The sequence below is a fragment of the Delphinapterus leucas genome, chromosome 7, assembly GCF_059928025.1.
Source record: "Delphinapterus leucas isolate spDelLeu-1000000601 "Yukka" chromosome 7, BTC_Dleu_Yukka2, whole genome shotgun sequence".
Lineage (NCBI taxonomy): Eukaryota > Metazoa > Chordata > Mammalia > Artiodactyla > Monodontidae > Delphinapterus > Delphinapterus leucas.
In genome coordinates this window covers 55,868,609-55,886,955 of record NC_143135.1, presented here as the reverse complement: position 1 = coordinate 55,886,955, position 18,347 = coordinate 55,868,609, and the positions used below count along the sequence as shown (strand labels likewise).

Here is an 18,347-nt window from a genome sequence, read left to right as displayed (position 1 = left end):
CATTATCCCGTTAATCTTCTTAACAACTCTTTGAATTACATATTACCTCCATTTTACAGATGAGAAAACTGAGGCTTAGAGAGTTAAATAATTTGCCAGTCATCACACAGATAGTAAGTAAAATGGTGGTGCTGGGATTTAAACTGAGGTCTGTCAAGGTACAAAGTCCATACTGTATTTTAACACATGGTTTTTATTAAAAATTTAGGATTAAAGTGTGTGAAATTGGCACTGCCCTAGGAAATAAGGATCTGGAAAATATAACCGAAAGTTACTTAGTTTGGAAATGATATATGTAGAACGTCTAGCACAGTGGCAAGCCATAGGAGACCTTCAGTATATGGCAACTGGCATTGTCATCACTGTCCTGAAGCATCTAAACCAGGGTTTGGCATCTACAGCACACAGACCAAATCTGACTCATCACTTGTTTTTGTAAATAACGTTTTATTGGAACACAGCCATGCCCATTCATTTATAAATTGTACGTAGCTCCTTTCAAGCTACAGTGGCAGTGTTGGGTAATTGCAACAGAGACCATATGGCTCACAAGCCTAAAATATTTATTATCTGGACCTTTACCGGAAAAGCTTGCCAACTCTGATCTAGATAACTGCCTCAGTTTTCTATTTTGCCTTTCTATGACCCCTACCTGAGGTTAGGGATACAACTTATGATATTATAGTCCCTCTACTGAACTAGAGAGAAGGTCAAGGTGAGTAGAAGATTCAGATACTGTGTTCAAGCTGTATGTCGGGCTTTGTGCATCATGCATACATTATCTTATTTAATCCTCCCAACAACCCCATTTTATAAGTAGACTGAGGCTCAGAGAAATTAAATAAGGTGCCTGGGTGTCCTAAAGGCACTGTGTGTCAGAGCCAGCCTTTGATGTGGCTCCCAAGCGTGTGCTCTTAGGTAAGAGATGTTATTTGCATCTTACAAGAGGCTACATCTTGGAGCAAGAGAAAGCAGTCCACTACCATTCTTAACGATTGGACTCTTCTTCCTCCAAAACGGATCTCAAATACATAGGAGGCTTAATTTAAAGTCTCAGCTGGATGGACACAACTTAAATGGGATTAACTGGAAAAAGAGGGAGTCTGTGTTTGCTTAGATCAGGAGGGGTGGCTGATGTTAGCTACTGAGCCAGAGCGCCTGGGCGGTCACCTGCACGTCACAGCACTGCTGCTGTGCTTTCCAACTGCTTTCTCGATCACTTTTGGGGTGGCCGTGCTGCTGGCTTCCCACCTTTCCCAGCAGGCTTCTGCTGTGACCCCATTATCTACATTTGCTTCAAAACTTCCCCAGGAATCCCTCCTAGGCTCAGAGTACACACTCCGTAAATGTTTCTTCCTTTGAATGGACCACAGTGGCCAGATTGATGGATTGGTATTGAACATCTGTATTGAACATCTGAAGTATAAATGAACATGTTCTTTTCTTTTACTTTGTAAGAACAGTCAACTACCAGAAGGCCTTGAAACACTACAGCTTTAGATTCTATTTGATCGGCCATTTAGTGAGTACCTACCTTGGCCTAGGCCTTATATCAGACAGCCACATCCACACTTGTCCCATTTAAGAATAATGGGTCGGTTTTCAGTTATTTCGTGATAGAAAATTTAGTTTGCAGCTGTAGTTGCTGCTCTTAATAATAAAACAAGTTTTATAGATGGCAGAGTGCTTTCACATCCATACCTTTCCCTGAGACTGAGCAAGGGCCAGAGAAGACATCCCAGGGAGGTAATATTTTGATAGCCCCTCTGAGAAAAGAATTGGCAGATTTGTTAAAAGGAGGACTTGAATGAAAACCAAGCAGCAACACAGAAGCTGGAGTAAACCGTGTAACTTCACAGATTCTCAGGCCTAGATTTCTAAGCTACAGACTCAGAGAGAGAAGGGTTTGAAAAGGTGGTCAACAAAAACCTGCAAATCTACTGGAATAGTAACTCCCCACCTTATGATATAGTCAAAGCAGACCTAAGGCAGAGTCTAAATATTGCCTGACCCTCCTTGATTGAATCACCCACAGCCCTCTCAGGCAGATGGCCACTCCTGTATTTGGTTCCCACCATATTTTGTACATCTCCCTCAGGGTACTTAGCAGTGAAATATTTTGCTTATACAAACCTGTCTCCTTTGATAGGCTACATGCTCCTCAAGAATAAGAACTAAGTCTTACTCATCTCTCTACCTCCAGTGCTAGCCCAGAGAAGGTGCTTAATAAATGACAGACAGGCAGACAGATGTACAGATGAAGAAAATTAGGGAAGGGAAGCCCGCCCAAACCTGCAATGGCAATCACAGACAGCCCTACTTAGTGTCTCTCGTGGCAGTCGTCCGGGTTCCCTTTACTCGCTGTAGATAAGATGGGGAAAAAAAGACTCCAGGACTCTTCCTGAAAGCAAAGACAGTTGTTTAGGAGAAAACGGGACAAAATAAATGAGAAACCTAAGGTTCAGTACAATGAACCTAGTAACAAGGCCTGAGAAAAGTACAGCCTTTTAGAATGAGACCCAGAAGTGCTGAGGGGACAAGAGGAGTAAATAGAGAGATGATTCCCTTGTTCCACACAGCCACCAGAGACAGGAAAAACAGGCAAGAGTGAGCAAGCAGCCAGGAGCAGCCTAAAAGCTCCAGTGATCAAATTTGGACAAGTCCACATCCACTGACTCCTGCTCTAGAATCCTGATCACTGTGCATCCTTAGTGAGGCCTTCCACCTCTGAGTCTCAGTTGCCTTCGAGGTAAAGTGGCCGTTCTAATGATAGGCCTCCCCGGGTGCTGCGGGCATCGATGCGCTGACGAATGTGAAAGCCTTTTGTAAGTTGACAGGCAGAGTGTGCGTGTATGTGACCAGGTGGCTGTGGATGATCATACCTTGATTCCGTGTGCTTTGCCTTGCAGAGGGTTGCCCTGGCTTGTGCAATGGCAACGGCAGATGTACCTTGGACCTGAATGGGTGGCACTGCGTCTGCCAGCTGGGCTGGAGAGGAGCTGGCTGCGACACGTCCATGGAAACTGCCTGTGGTGACAGCAAAGACAACGATGGAGGTAGGGCTCTGGCACCCATGGGTGCTGTGCATCTCCAGGGCTGTGGGAAGCACAGAGTGGAGGGTGGGCGTTACTGAGATAACAGGCCACCAACACACCAGCTGTCCAGTCAAGGGGGCCTGCAGGGTAGGCATAAAACGGCACATGTCATCTAAGGAAAGAGTGCATATCACTGGTTGTTCCATTTGAATTCATTAAAATTAGCTGGTGCAAACAAAAGTAGTTACCCTCCTCTGAGAGCAAGTGCAGAGGAGAAGGCATATGGAAGAAGGAATTTTCTAATAATTCACTAATGGAATGAGTTGCCTGGCAACGTTACGAGATACCGCCATTGCAAGTGGACAAGAAGAGGCCACCCGATTCTGTACCACAGAAAGTGGCAGCAAGGATGCTTCTCCAGGGGAGGGAGGCTGAGTTACCTTTGTCAAGGTCCCTTCTCCCCTGATTCTGGTGGTAACCCTCACCAAGCATGCTGGGGGCCACCTTTGCCTCCACACCTTCTGTCCCTGTGGGTTTGTAGTGGAATTTGTCTTTGCCGTTGGGTTTTTTTCAAGTGCTGGGCGGTCAAAACCCTAAGGAAGGGAGGCCTAGTCTCGTGGGACTTTTATTAGCTAAGAGTGCAGAGTCCGGGGTTCTAACCCCAGTTCTGTCTTTGGTGCTCTGTGTGTCCTGAAGCAAGCTACTCGATGTCAGTGGGCCTCACACTCCCTATTTATAAAATGGGGCCATTGGATCATAAGAGCCCTTCCAGCCTTTATAGTAGTCCTAGAGTTAGCCTTTGTCTTTCTGTTGTGTGGAACTTGTATAAATACAAACACAATGCGCTTTGCTTTTCCACTTGGAAGATGGGTTGATCCCTCCTGACTCTATCAATCTCAAGGGGTTACTAGGAGAAGAAAAAGATGGAGATATGAAAAAAAAAAAAAAGATCAAAACAGTTCATCCTTCCTTTATAATGACGGCCTAACGGTTGGCCTAGTCCAGATGTGTTTATGCAGCTCCCTCATATTTATACCAAGGGACTTTCTGATATACTGCACAGAGTAGGAAGTCAACAGGCCAGAAACTCAGCATCCCAGCCTTTGGGAACCTTCTACTTAGCGTGATTCTACGATCTCAAAGCACCAGAAGGATTAAAAGGCCAAGTGTGTGCTGGTGTGATTACTCTGGTTCATTTGCCTTGAGTTGGCTCCGGCAGCCTTGGGCTGTTTCAGGCCACCGGTCTTTGTCTGAGCCAGCTTTCAGTCCTTCGGTCTGCTGCCTGAATCCAGGAGGTGGTCGGGCCTGATGCACCCAGTCCTGGGCCCCGTGGGGTAATTGTCGACAAGGAGCTCGTGGGGTTGGGTCATGGTAGCCAGGCAGAGGCAGTGGGTCCCTGCTCTCCTCTTGAGAACTCACAGGGCTGAAATGTCCCTTAATCAGTCTGAGATTTGTGGAGCTCATTCATTCTGTGCTCCATAAATATCCAGGGTTCCTGTTATGGAGCCAGGCCCTAGACCAGGCACAGAGATGAGTAAGTCCGGTCCCCACACTCCAGGAGCTCAAATGAGGGAGGGAGACCAAAGTTAAGGGCTAATGGACAGTGATAAGGGCACTTGCAGACTTCTGTATTAGCTGTTGTGAGAGTAGGAGAACATTCATCAAGAAGGTGAAGCTTGGGCAGGCAGGCGTTTCTTGGAAAGGAGGGAGAAAACATCATGGGCAAAGCAGGGAAGGGCACCAAGTAGCCCTGTCTTCAGGCAAGATAAAGTACAATCGTACTGGCTCTTCATAGGGAAGAGATGTCAGCCTAAATTATCTGCCTAACTCCCCCCCTTCACTTTGCCTATGTAGACGCAAATCCATGACTAGCAATGACATTCCTATAGTTAGAAAAGAAAGGGAGAGGAGCCGTACCATGAAGTCATTCCCTTCTCAGGGATCCAGGGTCTTGGCCAAAGCTGTTGACTATCTGGGCATTAAAAGAACTGAATGTCCCTGAGAAATGTGGGGAGAGGGTGCACTCCCCCGTAACACGCATACCAGAATAAGTTATAAAACAGGGTTCATTTACCCCCTCACATGAAACACAATGCCAGTGTACCCTCTGTTCACCATCCTTCAGAGGCAGCCCTCCCAGTGCTGGGACTCCCCAGTGCTGACAGGGAGCGTGGGCACACAGGAGCCAAAAGCCCCACAGCTTTGGTGGGAGAAAGAGCTTCTCATCATAGGAAACAGGGCTGATCCCGACCCCAGGGGAACAGAGCCTTCTCCAGCCACCATGGGGATGAACCAGCGCGAAGTGGAAAAGAACGATCAGAAAATCCCCAAGTGTAGGAGAATATACCTCTTCCGTTTATGGAGCATGTTATGGGCTGGAATGAGCTTTTACATAGTTTTTACGAATGCCATACAATAGTACTACTGTAACTTGAGTTCATTCACTCACTCAGCAAACATTAACTGAATGTCTCCTCTGCATTGGGCCCTATCCTGGGTCTTGGGGCTTCAGAGACAAATAAGACACAGTCCCTGCCTTTGTGAAGTTCGCAGCCTGGAGAGAGAAACAGCACCGGTTGCAATGTAGTGGGATAATTGCTGTAATAAAGGAGCATCCACTCATTCAGCTGATATTATCAAATGCCTGGGTACCCTCCTGGGTACTGTGATGTAGCCCCTGTTCCATGGGGCTTCCAGTCCAGCCAGGAAGACATCCCATGGATCATCATGGTGGGGAAGACAGCTAGCTGGGGAGACCGGACTGTTGAGGGAGCTTGGCCTTTGGTTCTCAGCTGAGAAATGAGGGAATGTCTCACCTCAGGACCCTCTCAGTTTGGTGGGCTCTCTACCCATTGGGGGAGCCAAGAGGAAGGGGCAGAGGGTCCCCACTTTGCAGGGTGGCACAGATGAAACAACCGTAAGGGTTAGACTCTCCCCAAGTGCTGGAGGGGGCAAGACTGTCCTCACTGGCCCCTCTGGGTCTTGGCCAAACAGGGACAGTTTTAGTGGAGGGAGAAGCGGGGCAGGCTGTGCACAGCAGCACAGGGGTGAGCCAGATTCAGCGCTTGGCTGTTTGCAGTTCAGGCAAGCACACATTTGCTAGGCTCCTGCTGTCTACCGGGTACCACACTCCTTTCTAAGAGGATATCGAGACCGATGAACGTGACCCTGTCTGTCTCCCTCAGGAAGCTCACAGTTATTTGGAAGAAATTGTCATCCAAACAACCAAATCTAATGGAGATAGAATGAAACAGATGCCTTTATTTCAGCCATGATGTGGGACACAGCATAGTCCCACATAAATAAGTCAGGGTGGAGGGGAAAAAAATGTTAGTGTCCCGCTGAGAGATGGTTTTTGGCTGATGTGACTCAGGGGCTTGGAGAAGGGATTAGCAGAGGTTAATGTGAGTAACAGGCCTGGAGGAGACAGAGAACACAGACTACAGCTCCCTCCTTTACTCCCCTGCACATTACAGACCGGGAAACTGGGGCCCAGAGAGGGGATGTGACATCATATACATGGAAGTCACACAGAAAGTCATTAACACAGCTGGACTAGGACCCAAGAGTCTTGGGCCATATTCTGTGTGGTCTTAGGGACCACCTCCTCCTGGTGCTTTATCCTCCTCCTAGACATGTAGTGTGAGTACTTACTCGAATTTAACTAGGCTACAGCGGTACCACGGAGCAGACCAGAGGATGACAGTGATAACTCATACGTCATTTTACCGTTTGCAGAGCAGTTGTGTACCCACCCAGCAACACTGGGAGGTGTGTGGCATTCTCATCCCCTTCTTACTCTTTTCTTATGATGCGGAAGCTAGGACTTAGTAAGGGGAAGTATTTTGCCCAGGTCACACAGCTGGCAAGTGACAGAAACTGCATAGTCTGTGAGGTCTGGCCACATGAGAGCTTTTCAGCGTGCCCAGACTTCGGACTCACGGCTCTGTCGTAACCCTGACCGTGGCTCTTCAAGTTATCTGAGAACTTCTGGTTTCTCTTCTTTCCCAATTTGCTAGGCTGAAAGCAATCCTTTACAAATTAAACTGGAACTTCAAGCTTCGTTAAGCATGTTGTTGCAGTGTTTTTAAACTGAGTAAAAAGTTACACAATATGCCTGAGTTGGGTTTAGCTTCATTGGCTTGTTTCTGTTTTCACTTGTGGTCGTTGTCTACATTTTTAAAGCGGGGAATAGATCCTGGATATGACTTAGTTACTCCCAGTCTCCTAATCCTCTGTCAGGGCTGCCCAGTCAACCTAGCCTGCCTCCAGATTCACCCCGAGCCCTGGTTGCTAAGGGGGGAGCAACCAGGCAGCAGAGGCCCGGCCTCACCACAAAATGCGAATTCCTCTGCGCGGCCCATTTGACGAAGAAGCTGTTCCCTTTGCACGTAGTGCCCTTTAGGAAGCCCTCTGTGAAGTACTGTCACGTGCACCTTCTCATGCGTTGCACACTGACCCACTGATGGGGGCATTCATGCCCATTTCAGAGATGGAGAAACTGTGGCCCGAAGATGCTGTGTGACTGTAAAATAAGAATAGTAAGGCCTACCTTGCAGGGTTGCTATGAGGATTACAGGTGATGTATCTAAAGCACCTGAGAAGCAACATACCGCAGTGATTAAAAGTACAGGATCTGTACCGAGATTGTCTGGATTCAAATCCTTGCTCCCCCATTTGCTGGCTGCATGACCTTCAGCGAGTTATTCAATTTCTCTTAAGCCTCAGTTCATCACCTGCACATGTCAGTTCTCTTTCTCCCGCTCCTTTCCACCTGTAATCACAGAAACATGATGTTTATTATAAAATAAATATATACTCATATACAAATGATTATTTTTAAAACTTGGAATTATGTTCTCTATATAATTTTATCCTCTACTTTTTGTACTTACGATTATACTGTTTCTCCATATAATGTATTTTGACCTTTTTCATGTCTTAGTTAAATTTTGTATTCCAAACGATTGCACGCTTATTGCTAGAAGGAAAAAAATTCAAATGTACGTAAAGGAAGACAACAGCCACCGTTTAGAGAGCATCTCTAAGGGGCAGGCCCTGCACTGGACACTCTGTGTCCATAACCTCCAGCCCCTCACAACACACTTGCAGGGCAGATGTTCACAGGCAGGGAAACCGAGGGTCACTGAGCTGACGTGATTTTCCCAAAGTCATCCAGTGGATCAGTGGGAAAGCTAGGATGAGGACGGAACCTGTGTTTAAAAAGAAGAAGCCAAGAGAAAAAGCCCCCTGGAATTTAAGCAACCAGACCCCTTTTGATAAAGGATCTTTAAGCAGCTTCAAGGTGTGTTAATCTCTTTAGGCACTGTTGGTCCCATAAAAAAAACAATCATGGATTGCAATTCAGATAACTGATAGATGCAACCTGGAAGGAGAAATTTCAGTAAAACCAAGAACAGAGCTCTCTGTCCTCCCTTCTCCTCCCCATCTCCCATTGTTGGCATGGAGAGTTCACATAAAGCCAAAGAATTTGGCCGCGCTTCAGACTATCTCTAAACCACATTTCTTGTGATAAGAGACAAGAGCGAAATTGACCTTTAAATATCCTGGGTTCCGAGGAGGAGATAAAGATTTTGCAAGCCTTTTCAAAGAAGGCACAGAATTTATTCTAGCAAATGACAAAAACTTCTCCCAGATGTGTACAGACAGGGAGGCACATTCCACCCACCCCACCCACCCCGGGGCCTCCCCAGATGCTGTGCTCACAGCCGGCTGCAAAACACTTCTGTGGCCAGACTGCAGGCAACTGTGAGATGAGGTCAGCTGATGGGCTGTCGAGCCCGTGGAGGAGTTAAGCCTGCCGAGAGCTGGATGGGCTTGTTAGATACTGTCCATGGGATCATCAGGTTAAGGAACCATGCAAACAACTCTGATGCAAAGAGTTTGCTAGTCCGCAAATTTCCCAAACCTGCCCCCAGCTCTGCTCTCCTATTGGCTTATTCTTGTCCTCCTTCTAGTCTCAGTTTAAACATTCCATCTTCCAGGAAATATTCCAGCCCTCAGCCCACGTTGGGTTCCCACCTTTGGACTTCCACAGCCCCCCCTGCTTCCTTCTTTTCCAGCACACGGTCATCTCTATCTGACCCACCACACCAAATCCTCTGGAGACGTGACTCTATTTTCTTCTTGTCTATCCAGTGCCTAGCGCAGGGCCTGCCAGCCATGTGACAGACACTGAAGGAACAGAGCAGACCTGTCCCCTGTGCCTCCTTTCTAAGGAGAGGAACGAGCTCTTCCCGTGGTGGCGGTGGGGTTTCATCATGCCTCACAGCCCTCGATGAGCCCCATCCAACTGATGGAGCTGTTCGATTTGGGATCCTCACGTAATTCATTCATTTTTTCATTCATTCAGCAAATACGCTCACTGTGCACAAGGCAATGTGCTATGCATTTAGGATAAGAAATAAGTCATTTTCTGCCTTCTGTGGATGGGGGACAGGGCTGGAGGATCCAGGATGTCCAAAGCACTAATAGGGAAAGAGATGCAGACTGTGGACTAGTGCCTGGTTTGGAAGAAAGAGAAGAAACCAGAGTCCCAACTCTGCTACTTCACTAGCAGTATGACGTTGGGTAAATCACCTAACCTGACCCCAGTGTCTTCTTTTGTAAAGATGAGAAGGCCAGCTGAGTCACCACCTACGATAGAACTCTCATGCCCGCCTGTCACTTCCTGTGAAAGTTCCAGCAGGCCAGCCACCAGGGGAGATGGTTACCCAAAGTCCCACCACTCCCTGGCATCTGTTAAGGTCACAACACGAATAGGAGGCCACCACTAGTCAGCACCGCAATTGATGGCAGAGGACTTCATTCATTCCTGTGCCATAGCGACCGTCTGCAGAGGGTGAAGGACTCCAAGACTTCTTTCGTTGAATTACGGATTTACTCTTCACGACCCAGGAAACTTTCAGCAATCCTGAGAGGTTGCCAGAGCTTATTATCCTGGTTTGACGTGAATACATTGCATCTCAGACATAGGAAGGGATGTGCCCAAGGTCTCACGGCTAGAGAGTGACAGACTCAGGGACGGAACCCTGCCTTCAGGCTCCTAGCCTGGCTTTTTTTTTCTCCACTTGCCCCTCTCCAAGGTCAGTTGACACGCACCAGCAGGGTGGGTGCTGAGGAGGGAGGCAACAGGAAATGGTGTGGCCCTCATTCTCAAGTTGGTAGCATAGGACGTATGTGGAAATGTTAGCAGAAGCCAGCGCTCCACGCATCGTGCGGCATCTCAGCACCAGAGGGCTTCATGTTCAAGGGTCACAAGCACAAGAACTGCTCTGCAATATTCATTTAGTGCCCCAGAGACCTGGTCCCTTTTTTCTTTTTTTTTCTCTGCTTCTCCCCTTCCTTCCTTTTTCTTTGTCTTTCTTTTTAATCTCTGTTCTGCCTTTTTTCTGGCAGTTTCCTTCTCCCACCCCCCTGCGGCACCAGAGGCCACTGCCTGCCGGGTGTGGCATTGCTGCCCCTCCTGCCCTCCGGGAGCCTGACACTTTCATCTGCCCCTCTTCACTTTCACCGTGTGAGGAGAGAGAGGAGGCCTTCAGAAGTTCAAGGAGAAAGGAAATTTTGGGGTGGGGGTGGGGGAAATGTAATTTCCCAAAAGCTTGAGTTTAGGGTGTAGGAGGATTTTATTGAAATTTCGAAGGAAATAAAGGAAAAATCCTCCCTATTTTCCTGACTGGTTTTTGGGTTTTGTTTTTGCTCCTGTGATAACAAGGGTCTCCCAATGGGAATAGTAAATACAGGAAACATGAACATTTTGTAAGTCAACCAGTGTGTGTGTAATATACAATTAAGTGAGATAAGAAGTGCTTGGAAAATCTAAATGTCTCCAAACTAGCCAAACCCAGAGAATCTCGAAAACCATATATTGATGTATTTCTAATCTAATTTCTAATCTACCCCCAAATTTACTTTTCTGTCCTCAGAACATACTTTTTCCTCTTCCTACAACTTTTCTAAAACATGTCATCTATGCCTAAGAAACTGAAACCGTGGAAGAGTCTCTGTTACCCTGCTGCAGGCTGCCCTAATGCTGCATTTGAAAATAACAGAGGGGTTTGCACAGAAGCTGGTCTCATAAACTGAGACTTTGATAAGAATTTTGTGGGCCCTACTCATTTTTAAAATATGTATCTCATTTAAATATGATGGTCTCTATTAGTGGAGGTTTAGCCCACATTTACGACTCAGCAAATATTTGCCAAATGAATGATAGGGGAGCGTCAACATAGGGGGGTGTAGACGGGCAGCAGCTCTTCTCCAAGAGCTCATTGTGTGGGGAGCGAGACAGGGAAAGTGAGCATTACAATATGGGGAGATGAGTGCAGTGGTGGAGGCCACCCAGGCCACTGAAAGAGCACAGAAGGGTAGCATTTCAGCTACACTCGTAGATTCATGCTTCCCACTCAAGAAATCGTTCCTAAAAGTCTCTTCAGGATCAGAGAACCTTTTCTTTTTCAGAAAGAACTGAGTTCAAATTCTGAGTCACCTTTGTCACTGACTGTGTGACCTTGACCAAGTCACTTTACCACTTGGAACGTCTGGTTCGTTCTCTCTGAAACGGGAGTGATGGTGGCGACAGTGGCTGCTGCGTAGGGTTGGGAAGATCCAATGACACCTTCCTTGAAAACATTCCTTGTAAAGCATTTAGCACAATGCCTGGCACTCAGTAGGTGGCAGCTGTGATTATCATCATCATCATTTCATACAAAAATTAATAATACTAGCAATCATTCCTGGCTATCCTTCCAACCAGGACCAGAGAACAGGAAGCAGTTCTTCCAAGGTGCCACAGAGCCGAGTGTTTATAAAGAGGCAAACGACTGGTTTCCAGGGACCGCTTCGGTGGTAAACAAGAGCAGGCAAGAGCTAATAAAATTTCAAATTAGCCATGACTTTTCACAGCCCTTCAATTGTGCTAGCTGATTTAATGGTCAGCGTCCCTGCTCGCCGCCGGGATTGAATAATGGAGCATTTCTGCAGAGTTATGGATGCAGCAGCTGAATCTGTCATGCTAACATCAATAGCAGAATGCAAATAACCCTCAGCTTGGGCTGTAATTATGTGCTTAGGCAATGTCTGACAGGGGCAGCCCGAGAATGTGTGATGGAGCCCGCCGACTGCAGGAGAAAACAGGTGCTTGGCGAGGCAGTTAGCTGGTATATGTGGAAGCTGGGACAGGAGCCACAAGGTAGGACCCAGGACAGAGCTGGAGTGGAGCTCTAATCCCTTTCCTCCACATCTCAGGATGCAGCCCTACACTTTGGTGAGCCGTGTTCTAGGGTCAGGGTCGGGAAGGGAACTACCTTTATTAAGTACTTACTACGTGTCAGGTTCTCTGCTAGATTGGGGGACATACACTATATTTTTCACTTATGTAAAAAAATACTTAAGTAACAGTCTTAGAATCCGCTTGTGGAACTTCCCTGGCAGTCCAGTGGTTAAGACTTCACGCTTCCACTGCAGGGGGCGCAGTTTTGATCCCTGGTTGGGGAACTGAGATCACACATGCCCCGCAGTGTGGCCAAAAAAATTTTAAAAAAAGAATCCACTTGTAAGAGATGTGGGAAACTGAGGCCAGAGAGTTTAAGTAACCTGCCCAAGGTCACACAGTAGTAAGTTTCAGAGCCAGGATTTCGCCTCAGACAGTCCTGCTCTGGAGCCCATACTCTTTACCACTGTGCTGCCCTCAAGGAGGGCATAGCGTAAAAGGTCTTGGATACCATGCAGAAGTTGGGAGAGAAAGACAAGGGATTTGGGGCCCTAATTTATTAGAAAAAAACTGGGCTTCGGGGAGGTCAGGTAGCTTGCCTGAGGCCACAACATCCCAAGGCCAGAAAGGAGGCTTAAGAGTGCTGCCTGTGTGGGTAGGGCACCCAGTCTAACCCATGCATATGCAGTATTCCGGTGGGCAGCATCTGCGTTGTAAACCCATGGAGACAGAAGTGAGGGAGTATGTCTGTGTTGAGGAGACGGGGCCTCAGAGCGATGAAGCACAGGAACTCACCCAGAGTCATTCTTAGGCGCAGTTCTGGGACTTGAGCTACAATCTCTGAGCCTCACCACCCTCCCACCATACCACACTGTTTAATTGAATTGAATGAAGATAATGGTCTTCTGCCTTTTATGGACTGTCCTTTGGTTTCGTCCCCTTGATTCATTTGTCAATTCATTCAATTTTCTTTCATTTATTTATGTAACAGTCATGTTTTAAACACCTGTAGTAAGTGCTGGGGATACAACAGAGATGACCAGAGCGGGATCCATGCCCCCAGGGTGGTGAGGAAGTTTGCCCAAAGTCACACAGCTGGTAAGCAGGAGAGGCAGAATTCCAGCCTACAGAGGGACACATGTGCTTCGACTGTTCTCTCCCTACAGAGCACACAGACTGGCTTTCCCTGTCCCCCGCTTTGGGCAGTATCCTCTAATCCCTGGGTTTGTCATCTATTTTAAGCTATTCTATTGGGTGCCTGTAAAAGCGCTTTGGGATAATGAGACCAAAAAGTTGTGGCCTGGTGGAATTTCTTTTTTGCACTTTGGGAAGCTGGGAGCTGTAATGTAATTTTCAGCCCTAAAGAAATCCACCCATGTGGTAGAGAGAATTCCCTGCTAATGGCAGCTTGGCGGGTGATCTGAAACCATCCCCTCTTACCCAGAAGGCAGAGCTGGGTGTCCACACATTTGCATCGAGGCCGGGAGAGATGCTGGGGGTTTCACCACCTCCACCAGCACTGCCTCTTGCTTACCCCCGAAGCCCGTCAGTCGCCAGGTCTCACCTCTTGAGCGTCTCTCCAAACCGTCCTCTTCTCTCGGTCTCCACTGTCACTGCTCTAGTCTCAGGAACCATTATTTTCCTCCTGTGTAATCTCAGCAACACTGCCTCCATGCAGCCCCCAGCTTCTGCCTTGGGCCCACTTCAGTCCCCTCTCCACGGTACAGGGGCTCTTTCAGCAATGCAGTGACTTTCAGATAAAATCACCTCTTGCTTAACACCTTTCAGTAGCTCCCATTGTCCAGAGAGTGAAATGCAAACTCCCTAACCTGGTCCAGGAGGCCCAGCTGTTTGCTCTTGCCAACCTCACAGCCTGATCTTGTGCTGTTCCCCTCACCTTCTGAGCCCAGCATTTGAATTTAGCAACTCAAATGTTCAGTGTGTTGTTCTCTCAACTCTGGCCCTTCATATATATAATTCCTTCTCCCTCTCTGAAAAAACAAAAACAGAAAAACACGTCTCGCTGCCCACTGACTTGTCTATCTCTCCTGCTAGGCTAGTAGGCTGCCACCCGATCTCACACCTGAATCTACTTGGTACCCAGCGAAGCCCTTGGCTTCTATCAGGCACTTAATAAAGTTTTCCAGTGAATGGAAAATAGAGAAGTGAATGAAGGAAGGCTCTGTGGACAAACGCTGCTGATTGAACATAGCCATATAAACGTCATGCTCTGTCACCCCTGCAGATGGCTTGGTGGACTGCATGGACCCCGACTGCTGCCTCCAGCCCCTCTGTCACGTCAGCCCGCTGTGCCTGGGCTCCCCCGACCCTCTGGACATCATCCAGGAGACACAGGCCCCTGTGTCCCAGCAGAACCTGCACTCCTTCTACGACCGGATCAAGTTCCTCGTGGGCAGGGACAGCACACACATCATCCCCGGGGAGAACCCCTTTGACGGAGGGTGAGCCCAGCTCTGGCCGTGGTTCTCTGAGGGGGGAGTAGCTCACCTCCAGGGCCACATGTGGGTGGATGGGAGTGGGAGGAGGCCAGGAGGGTGGGCGTTGAAGGCTCCTGATGGAATGGCAGGGGAGGCAGGGAAGCAGCCTCAGGTACCCACATTTAGAAAACTGCTATCCAGGGCGTTTGGAATTTTTATGAGTGAAGTTTTTTTGTCCTCATTGGGTGATAGATGGAGAGAGTGGGAAATCAAAGGTCCAAGGGGAATCTTGGATCAATACCCACTCTGCAGTCAGCGCTTACTGATTCTGTGGTCTCCAGATGGGCTGAAAGCTTTGATACTATCATCCCTCAGAGCTGATGTTCGGGAGATTTTGTTAGGCTGGGGTGGGGTGCATCTGCTGGCACCCCAGGCCATACGCCCATGCATTCTTTCACAAGCGTTCAGTGGTGTCGTCTATTGGACAGGTTTTTACTGAGGTCTGCTCTGTGCCAGGTCCTGTGCTGGAAGCACAGAGATGAGTGGAGCACAGTCCCTGCCCATTGGTCACTCACAGCCCACTAAGGGGACAAAAAATAGTTCCATTGTGATAGACCAGAAATATGCCCCCAGGGTACTCTGGAAGCATAGAGAAGGTGCTCCTGGGTGGGGGAAGGCCGAGACTTAAGAACTGAGTCTTAAAGATGAGAAACAGCTCAGCAAGGGAGAGAGAGTGTGCCAGGGTGAGAGAACTGCTTGTGCAAAGACCCAGGGGCATAAAAGTGTACAGGAGCCAGCAAAAGGCAGCTGTCTGTCCTCTGCTCCCCAGATCAGGGTCTGTGAACTTGGGAAACGTATCCAAGAAGGAGGGATTTATGATAATTTATTTTGAATGTCTTCCAATGTAGTGATACCTCATGCACACAGAGCTTTCTTTAAAAGTCAGCCCAGTTCAGTTCAGCACAGACTGTGTGCCTTCTATGTTCATGACTTCTCTGCCAAGAGAGTTCCTGCCCTAAGGGGACGATGTGGTAGGGATGAGGGAAGGGAAGAATGAATGACATCCCCAGTTCTATTTAAAGAGGGAAATCAGCAGGGATTCATCGTCTGCTGGGTCTGAGGGATGCTGGAGAGAGGAGTCTCTTACTCAGACGCTTGGCAAGTGCAAGGAACGGACTCACCTCGGTAGAACACCCAAGAATAAATGTCTATTTGTAGTTCAGAAGCAAATCTGAAGCTCACACAGAGGTTAGGGCTGGGGTTTTTGATATGTGAGCCATCAAGAAACAAGCAGTAGATGAAACCATGAGCACACAGAAGTTGGATCCAGGAAAATGTGTAAGGGGGCCGAGTGGGGACCTAAGAAGGACTCCTGGGGAGTCTCCCTAGAAGGTAGTATTATGATCCCCAGAGAGTAACTGGGAATCCAAGGAGAAGGCTCGCTTCTGGGACATGATGGAGCTGGGACTCCAGGGCCCATGCTTTCCACTGCCCCAGCCCTTCCTCACAAGGAGCAATGACAAGAGGGGAAAAGTGAAGTCGGGGGAGTTCTCTGAGCCCAGCAAGAGTGTGTCAAAGCATTTGAACTTTAACCTTTTTAGGGATGAAGGTACTTTACAGTCCCTTCAGCTTACCCCGAGAATACTGAGAACCTCAGAGGTTACATGATCTTCCCCAATTCACAGGCTAGTCAAGTGGCAGAGCCAGGAGCAGAAATAGAGTGAGGAAAAACCTATTCGTTTATCTTGGCCAGAAATACCGCTTTCGTCTCTGGGTAGGGAGCTTCTGCTCTTTCATTCAATTGTGTGATTTTATATGTATGCTTGTGGGCCTTCCCATGGTGTGAGTTCTTTTAGTCAACTGGAGATAGAAATATTACTCCTACCAAGGGGAATATTACTTGCTCACCCTTTCTTTACTGGACCTGTTATGGAATCTGATTAGGGCTATGGCGGGTTGGCTGCCAGTGGCTGTTCTGTTTTGGGGTGCCCTTACCATGCCACCCTAATAAGTACCAACAGGGACCATGATCCCTGAGTGTCCTCAGTTCACTCACCAAGCCTGCTGCTTACGTGCCAGGAATCACACGGCACCTGCCCAAGGATTTCAGTATCCTTTCTCCCAGTCTGACATGCCTTAAGGAGCCTGTCAAGTGGGGAACTTGAGAAACCTGTACTGGGAGAAATGGACCGCTCAGCAGAGAGAAAAGATCATAGGCCTTGGAGTCCAGCCAACTTGTGTTTCAGATCCTGCCTCTGCCACCGATGGATATGTGGCTCTGGACAAGGGCGTAATTTAGTGAATATGTAAATGTCTGTTAACCCTCTAAACTGAGTCTGCCAGGACAGGACTGCATCTCACTCATTTTAGCATTTAGTAGTCGCTCAAGATAAATATGCATATATCGATATATACCTTGAACATTGAAGAGATGGAAGGAAAGAAGGAGAGAGGGGAGCGATGGGGAGGGACAGTGGGACACAGGATGGATGGATACATTATCTATTTTACTTAATTTTCTACTGAGGATTCAGAGTCCAGAGAGGTTAAATTATCTGTTAAAATCACATTACAGATTAGTAGAAGAAGCAGGTGTAGAAGTCAGCTCCCAGATGATTGTTTTTATTTTTTTTTGTTTGTTTTTGGTTTTTTTTGCGTTACACGGGCCTCTCACTGTCATGGCCTCTCCCGTTGTGGAGCACAGGCTCCGGACGCGCAGGCTCAGCGGCCATGGCTAAATGCCCCAGCCGCTCCACAGCATGTGGGATCTCCCCAGGCCGGGGCACAAACCCGTGTCCCCTGCATTGGCAGGCGGACTCTCAACCACTGCGCCACCAGGGAAGCCCCCAGATGATTGTTTATATATCTGTCACCTTCAGTTAAATTACATGCTTTGAAAGTAGAGACCATTCATCTCTCCAAACCTGTATTACTTAGGGCAGGGCCCGGAATAGAGTATTTGCTCTAAAACGAATGGATAACGGAAGCTTCCAAATGTTACTGTTAAAATTCCTTTTGCCTGTTATTCTCCTGAATCATTATGCCCCTGCCCCTCACTGATCTAGATTCAGAAGAAGCAGCTATCATTCACTACTAAGTATCCCCAAACAGATTTTTAAGTAAAACAAGCCCAAGTGACTGGAAACCCACAAACACAAGACAGCAGATGCCTTTCTCGTTAGACTGCCTGCTTGGATTCTATCGTCATGCTCTGAACCCGTAATACAGGGCTTATTTGCATCTTTGGGATAAAGTGAAATCAGTTGCCAGGTTTGGGTTGTTGCTTTCTTTCCTCTCATATGAAGGAATGTGGTATCATAGAAAGCGCCCGGAGTGTGAATCTTGGCTTTACCTCCTACTAGCTCAGTGTGGCCCCAGGGAAATGATGGAACCTTTGTGTACCTGCCTCCAAAGATAAACTGGCAATAATAGTAATCGTTTCATGAAAGCCATTGAAAAGACTCACTGAGATAAAGCACCTAGCACGGGGCTTGGTACGTTCGTGACAAGTAAACGGTGGCGTTTATGACAGCAGCGTGGTCTGGTGAAAATGGCCAAGACCTGGATGTGAAGTGTGTTGCATCCACTTTATAGCTATGTGAAAACTCCTTAACTTCTCTGAGCCTCAATTTCCTCATCTGT

General features: G+C 47.7%; 1 protein-coding gene across 1 annotated transcript in view; it reads left to right on the top strand.

Moving 5' to 3' along the window:
* The window catches only part of TENM4 (teneurin transmembrane protein 4), a 385,057-nt gene that overhangs the window by 275,909 nt on the left and 90,801 nt on the right, over positions 1–18,347 (top strand). The window contains exons 14-15 of the mRNA XM_022593930.2: positions 2,910–3,056; positions 14,513–14,729. Coding sequence (XP_022449638.2) covers positions 2,910–3,056; positions 14,513–14,729 — 364 coding nt within the window. The remainder of the gene's footprint in view (positions 1–2,909; positions 3,057–14,512; positions 14,730–18,347) is intronic.